Source organism: Mustela nivalis (genome assembly GCF_964662115.1).
Source record: "Mustela nivalis genome assembly, chromosome: 17".
Taxonomy (NCBI): domain Eukaryota; kingdom Metazoa; phylum Chordata; class Mammalia; order Carnivora; family Mustelidae; genus Mustela; species Mustela nivalis.
The window spans coordinates 41996616-42004912 of record NC_139036.1 but is presented as its reverse complement, the minus strand read 5'-3'; the positions used below and the strand labels follow the sequence as shown (position 1 = coordinate 42004912).

Below are 8297 nucleotides of genomic sequence, written 5' to 3'. Positions count from 1 at the left end.
TCTTTCTGAGAACCATAAATTTGGTATTTAGCATTTGGCAATTTGAACTAGTGAAAGATACACAGACAGGAGCTGTGTTTTCTCTTCTTAGCAAGAAGAGCCAGGGGATTGCTAAGGAGTCAGGGCCAGCAGGCCAGGAGGCAAAGCAGCAACAGTGTCCATGGATCTGCCACACCTACTAATGAAGGCCAGGGGGTTCATGAGTCCAGCTCTTTGAAGTCACTCCATGAAGCTCTTACTTCATTGATGCACAGCATGGAAGAGGAGTCCTGACTTAGCGAGAAGCCCAAGTAAAGTCTTTTATGAGGTGAGGGACTCATCTGAGGAAACATAACAAACCAAGGGGGAAGGGCTTTTGACAATCACCAAATGAGTAATAAAAAAGGGGCTGCCTTCCATGTCCACACCCTCTGCGGAAGGGGTATAAATGCTCCCCAGGGGAAGGAGATCCACAGCTCTGTGGCTTGGAGAACTTGGACTCTGTGTTCAGCCAGGTGCCTTGCTCCCTCCAGCACCATGCCTTACAACTGCTGCCTGCCCAACGTGAGCTGCCGCTCCACCTGCTGCTCCCGGCCCTGCGTGCCCCCCAGCTGTCACACCTGCACCCTGCCCGGAGCCTGCAACATCCCCGCCAATGTGGGCAACTGTGGCTGGTTCTGTGAGGGCTCCTTCAATGGCAGCGAGAAGGAGACCATGCAGTTCCTGAACGACCGTCTGGCCAGCTACCTGGAGAAGGTGCGCCAGCTGGAGCGGGAGAACGCGGAGCTGGAGAGCCGCATCCGGGAGTGGTGCCAGCAGCAGGTGCCCTTCGTGTGTCCCAGCTACCAGTCCTACTTCCGGACCATCGAGGAGCTCCAGCAGAAGGTGAGGGGATGGCTGCCACACTGTCTCCTGCAGGAAGTTATAGGAAGGAAATCTATAATTTGATTAAGAAACAGTATGAATTCTCAGCTAAAGTTTGGCTTTTCCATTTTTTTCTTTAGTACCCATTTTGTGTGAGGCCCAGGACTGTTAGGCCTGAATATTTGCATAGTGCTAGTCTATGTGCAGGAGCAGCACTTTGCATAAATAAGCTGTAATTAAAAGCCGCTTCCAAATGCTTCCATGCATTGCCAAGATCCAGATTTATTACCCTGAGGTAAGAGAAAAGGCCTGAGCCCAAGAAGGAAGTTGAGGAAGCAGAACATTTTGTACGAATTGGACTATTTTCTCTCTAATTCATCCGGACTTTTGCCTACCATGACTTCTTGTTGCTGTCTTCTTCTGGGTACCTAATTATCCTGATTGTATTCCTGACCTGAATGCCTCTGGATTTCTCCTCCTGGTGTTCAGTGTCTAGCAAGGGCATAAAATCAGAATGAGTGGAAACCACCTTGCAGGTAGTAGTGCTAAGCCAAGCCACCCAGGATGGCTGGAAGGGCATGGCTGCTTCCCTGATGCAGCCCCTCTAATGGCCAATTACATATTTATCTTCCCCACTGGACTGGAAATTTCTTGAGGGAAGGATCTAGAGTTTACTCATTTTTATATCTTCAGCTCCTAGAACCATACCACATTTATGGTAGTTTTGTTTTGTTTTAGCAAGAGAAAATGAGCACATATGAGCCAGGGTAGAGGGAAGCAGAGGGAATGGGAGGGAGAGAATCTTAAGCAGGCTCCATGCTCAGTATGGACCTATGGTAGGTGTTTAAAAATAATTGTTAGTTATTATTATCAGCCCCTTTTGCTCACACATTTCAGATTTGATTTTTCAAATATTTATTGAGCACCTATGGAACATGGATAGCATGTAATAGTCTTACATAAGATCCACTGTGATTTCTCATTCCATTCTCAATCCATGTAAATGAATTGGTAGGAATTGCTGTTGGTTAAAAATAACCAAGCTCATTCTAGATTATTTGGGGGTCTTCTAGATCTTGTGCAGCAAGGCAGAGAATGCCAGGCTGGTGGTGCAGATCGACAATGCCAAGCTGGCCTCAGATGACTTCAGGACCAAGTGAGTGGGCAAGTAGGGTATCCTCTCTCTTCTCTCTTTCCCTTTAACCTCTCCTAAAAATTGACAAACACAGACAAAGCTTTTCTCTAGATGTTTTCCCCAGGATCCATAGAACCACTGCTCTGCAGAGCACAGAGATCTCTTCTCTAGATTCAGACCCTCCCTCTCTTGCTTCTCTGTAAGGTGACATCCTCCAATCTAGTGTAGAAGTCATAGCTGCCCTCCTCCCCACCACACCCTGATGCTCTACTAGGCACAGAATGCAATCAGGTGAATGTGAGAAGTGTATTAATTTTGGAAATCTCACAGTTTAAGAACTTTTGTTCCCTAAATCCACTGGCTCCATATATATATATATATATTAAAAAATGATTACCAGTGCATTTTCCTCTAGGAGCTATGGCTCAATGTTAAACACCTAAATGAAACAGAAGGCTGTAGAAATCACAAACCCTAATTTCCAGGTGTGTGACAAACCAATCCACACCAGAGTCAGGGCCAGGTTCATTCCCATCTGGTGGGTCCCTGACGCCCCTGTACCATAGGTACGAGACGGAGGTGGGCTTGCGGCAGCTGGTAGAGTCAGACATCAATGGCCTACGCCGGATCCTGGACGAGCTGACCCTGTGCAAGTCCGACCTGGAGGCCCAGGTGGAATCCCTGAAGGAGGAACTGCTGTGCCTCAAGCAGAACCATGAGCAGGTGAGGTTCTCCAAAGAGCAACCGGCTCCAACTTGCTGAGGCCTGTTTCCAACTGCCAGGGGATATGGGAGAGACTCAACTAGCCCGAGGGGTCTGTCCTCCAAACAAAAAGGGATTTGTAGAGAATGAGCAATTGAAAGCTTGTGTTATGAGATTAGGAGGTTTCATCCAGAGATAGGAATGAGAGTCAAGGAAGTTGGCAAGCCCAGGAATGAGAAAACACCGCAGCCAGGCGGCACCCACAGCCTCTTCCACTCTCGGCCAGAGAACACCCCGCTGCAGAGATCTTGTATCCCAATTCCCCACTTAGCATATGAGAGGCCAAGACGGCTCTCCAGCAGAGAGGGCTCCACAGGAAACAAAACCAACTCTCCCCCTTCTCCTCCAGAGTTTTCTCTGCTGTTCAGTGTGATTCGGAGGAAATGTTGAGCAAAATGCTCACTGTCACTGCTTGGTCAGTTAATAAAGAAAATGGACATTTTGTGCAAACCTGAAATACCAGAACAATGTAAATGGTGATAGTTAATATTAATCAAGAGCTTATTGTATGCCAAACATTGTGCTAAGTGCTTTAGAACTCCAGAAGTAGTACTCAGCTTACTGATGAAGAACCTGAGGTTTCTAGAAGCTTCTAGAAGCCATAGACCAAGTGGTAGGGATGGCCCTCTATTCAAGTCTGATATCTTCCTAAGCCCAAGTACCAAGCTATGCTGGCTGTGTGAGGAGAATAGCCCGGAAATGAACAGATATTTAATTTCTTCAGAAAAAGCTAGGTTGATAGAATTGACAAATAACTTTTTAGATCTATTCCATCCCAGATGGCAGATTTTGAAGTAAGCACTCTTTATTTCCTCTTTAGCCAGGCTCTAACCTTTTTATTAGTCATGGCGAAGAATCAGACCTAAGAGGCTCTGGGGTCTATGAGCAAAAACAATGAACTGGGTGCTTGGGGCCCACGGTTTACATTATGGACTATCACATCTCAGTGTAGAGGCCAAATCGCGGATCTAGACGATGGGTAGCACCCCGAATGGGGGGCAGAAAGAGGTCATGGGCGTGAAAGCACTTTGCAAAGCGGAATACACAGTTTAGTCGCTGATCGTAGAACCCAGTTATGAGAGGATCCGATGGAACAGAGAGGCTTAAAGCTTAAGAATGCTCACAAGCTGATCTGTGATTCCCTAGAGGAAAGCATTTGAACCCTCTGTGATACTTTCCATCTTCCTAAATCCTCCCTCAGGAAGTCAACACCCTGCGCTGCCAGATTGGAGACCGTCTCAATGTGGAGGTAGACGCAGCCCCCACTGTGGACCTGAACCGCGTGCTCAACGAGACCAGGAGTCAGTATGAGGCTCTGGTGGAGACCAACCGCAGGGACGTGGAGGAATGGTTCACCACCCAGGTGGGCATCTCAGCACTTGGCCGCTCAGGACCCTTGGCCCCTTGGGGCTCTTGAGGCAGGCTCTGACCCTGTCTTCTCCCCTGTGCTGTTTCAGACCGAGGAGCTGAACAAGCAGGTGGTGTCCAGCTCGGAGCAGCTGCAGTCCTGCCAGGCAGAGATCATTGAGCTGAGACGCACGGTCAACGCCCTGGAGATCGAGCTGCAGGCCCAGCACAACCTGGTGGGTGTTGTCCAGGGTACTGTCCACACTCTCCTGACCTTGTGAAGCCAGGGGCTTCTCTGGAATCCCATGAAGAAGCTCCCTGAGGAGCGGCTCTGTGACCTGCCTTATGTTTCCCACACAGAGGGACTCCCTGGAGAACACGCTGACGGAGACCGAGGCCCGCTACAGCTCCCAGCTGTCCCAGCTGCAATGCATGATCACCAACGTGGAGTCCCAGCTGGCTGAGATCAGGTGTGACCTGGAGCGGCAGAACCAGGAGTACCAGGTGCTGCTGGACGTCAAGGCCCGGCTGGAGTGCGAGATCAACACATACCGGGGCCTGCTGGAGAGCGAGGACTGCAAGTGAGTGGGAAGCTAGTACTATTTCCCTTGGGTATTGCATGAAGTTCCTGTGGGAATGAAAAGTTATCCTGGTGGAAACAAATAGATAATTTCAAGCTTTTGGGAGGGGACAGTCTGAGGAAGTGCTATATTCTCATATGAAGTGCATTTAGTATTTTCCTATCTCTTCAGCTCATTTCCCCCTAACTGGCCCTCATGGTCTTCTGTCTGCAGGCTCCCCTGCAACCCATGTGCCACAACCAATGCCTGTGACAAGCCCATTGGGCCTTGTGTCTCTAATCCTTGCACCCAACGTGCTCGGTGCGGACCTTGCAACACCTTTGTGCGCTAAAGGGCTGGTGCCAGGAGTACAAAAGTTCCAGAGTCACATCTCAACCCTACTTCATACAAGGGATCTCCTCTGGGGACCACACATTGGACAAAGGAAGAATTTCTACCAGCACCAGATTCTGAGTGTCCACTCTGCCTTTCATGGAATTTCCTGGCCTGATCCTTCAGATGGCAAAGTCTCCTCAGCAGCTCGTTCTGTCTTCTGAGAGTATAGAGAAATCTACAGCAGGATTGTGCAGTATCTATTATCACAACGATGCACTTGTGTAACATGTTATCTTTGAACAAATACTTATCTAAATGTGATTTCAAAATAATTACATGAAAGTGTGAGCTGATTAGGCAGGTCATAAAACTGAACATACTGAGAAAAAACATCTTCCTTGTCACTCTTTTGGTCTTTGGAGATGCAGTCAGAGTCCTTTGTTAACTTCCTAATAAACTCTTATTCTGGCACAAACATGATCATTGTCCTTCTTCATTAATTCCCAAACTGGGTGTCTTGTATCAATAAAAAATAAGTGGTGTTCTTTCATCAGATGAAGGGGTCATGTGACTTCCTTCAAAGGGAAAGTCCACCAGACCTCACCCACCTGTTGATAAATTTTTTGTGTGGGGAGAAGTTGGTAGCAGAAGCAAAGGTAGATCCACACGACAAGATCCACAAACATTTTCTGCCTAGCTCTGCAGAGGGAAAAGGTGAGAGAACCACAGAAATGGGACCTCATCAGGAGCAAGTGAATGTTGAGACTAAGGCCATAACTCTCGGCCACACAAAAACACTGGATCCTAGCAAGAACTGGAAAAAACAGCCATACTTCTATCTTTGTATATTGGAGAGGTTTTCTTCATCATCATCCCATCTGAGTAATGATGATGTTTGTGCCTAAAATTTCATAACTACTAAAATATGCAGAAATACATTGATCTCAGGTCTAGACTATCAAGTTATGTATTATAAATGATCAAACCACAATGTCAAAAAAGGCTTATTTTCAATCACATTCTTCTCACCAAAGTGTTATTAATGTTGCTATTACCTGTCATATCATTCAATTACAATATTTTTGGGAGGACAAGTGTTTATGACCATTTAATAATAACAGCAAATATAATTGAAAAAGTTTTATCATAGACTACTTATTCCTTTAAAAATGTTTATTAGTAGCACACAGTATATGTTTTATAACACACATAATATTTTATAGTTGTGGTATATATACATGTTATAAAATGCATATTGATAAGTAAACACATTGCAGGTGTGTGCTCAACATTTCTTCTGATAGAAGTAGAAGATGAAATATTCCGAAACCCAGCCAATTAGGGAGCCTGAATCTCCCAAACTTCTTACACTCTGCACAGACTGAGATATGTAATTTCAAGCTGATGTAAGGTTGTGGGTGGACATTCTTTAGGATGCTTCATGTGTAAATAAAGAATTGGAAATAAGACCATTTTGTTTCCATCAAAAAGACCCTTCCTTTTCACAGTGAGGGAACAGCATATTTACACATGTACAATTTTTTTGACATACAAATTCCCTTGAGATATTTATACTGTGTGAAATTGGGTGTCTGAAGCACTGAGTGGATACCATGGTCCCTTCTCCCAAGGTTGTTCTGGGCTGTCAGGGCAGAGCAAGTGCCTACAAGTCACCCCACTAGACTCCTGGATTCACAGAGATCCTCTGTCCTATTCACCTGGGCCTCATTCTTCCCCCAAATTGTCTCCTCTCCCTACAGATGCTGCCTGGGTCCCCGGTGAATGTCCTGTCCTCAGTAAGAGTGCAAGGAGTCTGAGAGACATGGAACGGCTGGGACTTCCCTTAAGCTCAGCACCACTTGCTTGGAGGGACAGACTGCTGCTCATGTGACCCTCCTGGCCGTAGGTTTCTCCTGTCCTTTGTGACAAGGAGAAATCAGTAATGGTTCCTAGTCTATGCTGTACTCAAATCTGACTCTGCTCCTTACCAGATTTGGCCCTTGGGCAAGTCCTCCCCCTTCTCCAAACTTCACGCCTCCTCACAGGGCTCACAGACATTTGGAAAATGCAAACTCTTTTTTATTTTTTTAACATTTTTCAATTTATTTATTTTCAGAAAAACAGTACTCATTATTTTTTCACACACCCAGTGCTCCATGCAATCCATGCCCTCTATAATACTCACCACCTGGTACCCCAACCTCCCACACCCCCACCACTTCAAACCCCTCAGATTGTTTTTCAGAGTCCATAGTCCCTCATGGTTCACCTCCCCTTCCAATTTACCCTAACTCCCTTCTCCTCTCTAACACCCCTTGTCCTCCATGATATTTATTATGCTCCACAAATAAGTGAAACCATATGATAATTGACTCTCTCTGCTTGACTTATTTCACTCAGCATAATCTCTTCCAGTCCCGTTCATGTTGCTACAAAAGTTGGGTATTCGTCCTTTCTGATGGAGGCATAATACTCCATAGTGTTTATGGCCCACATCTTCCTTATCCATTCGTCCGTTGAAGGGCATCTTGCTTCTTTCCATAGTTTGGCGACCATGGCCATTGCTGCTATAAACATTGGGGTACAGATAGCCCTTCTTTTCACGACATCTGTATCTTTGGGGTAAATACCCAGGAGTGCAATTGCAGGGTCATAGGGAAGTTCTATTTTTAATTTCTTGAGGAATCTCCACACTGTTCTCCAAAGAGGCTGCACCAACATGCATTCCCACCAACAGTGGAAGAGGGTTCCCCTTTCTCACATCCTCTCCAACACATGTTGTTTCCTGTTTGGTTAATTTTGGCCATTCTAACTGGTGTAAGGTGATATCTCAATGTGGTTTTAATTTGAATCTCCCTGAGGGCTAGTGATGATGAACATTTTTTTCATGTGTCTGATAGCCATTCATGTGTCTGATAGCCAGAAAATGCAAACTCTTAGAGCAAGTGCAAAACCACCTGCAAAGTGCTATGTAGAGGCAAATGGTTATTTTTTTGACACATCCAACTCCATTGGTTGGACTGTTGATCAGGGGCCATGATATTCAGTTGAAGAAAGTGACTCTGGAACCAGAGTCTGTGGGTTGGATTCCAGCTTCACTCTTTAAGAGCTGTGTCCTTGCAAATAACATAAACACTGTGCTCTCCCATTTCCTCATCTTTAGTAGGATGACAATAATAATATGTTTTCACAGGGTGACTGGGAGGGTGAATTGAGTAAATACACAGAAGCACACAAGACTGTGCCTACCAGAAGTAATAGGGCTGTTAGGAGTCACAGAGTGGCTACCCACTGGGTGCACCAGAGAGAGGAAG

General features: G+C 46.0%; 1 protein-coding gene across 1 annotated transcript; it reads left to right on the top strand.

The window, feature by feature from the left end:
- Positions 1-516: 516 nt before the first annotated feature.
- LOC309851191 (keratin, type I cuticular Ha3-I) lies at positions 517-4999 on the top strand (the record flags this gene model as incomplete). The annotated part of the gene is made up of 7 exons (XM_082706069.1): positions 517-864; positions 1917-1999; positions 2545-2701; positions 3942-4103; positions 4198-4323; positions 4448-4668; positions 4882-4999. The coding sequence occupies 7 exons, from the start codon at positions 517-519 to the stop codon at positions 4997-4999; spliced, it is 1215 nt and encodes a 404-aa protein (XP_082562195.1).
- Between the last annotated feature and the right edge of the window lie 3298 nt (positions 5000-8297).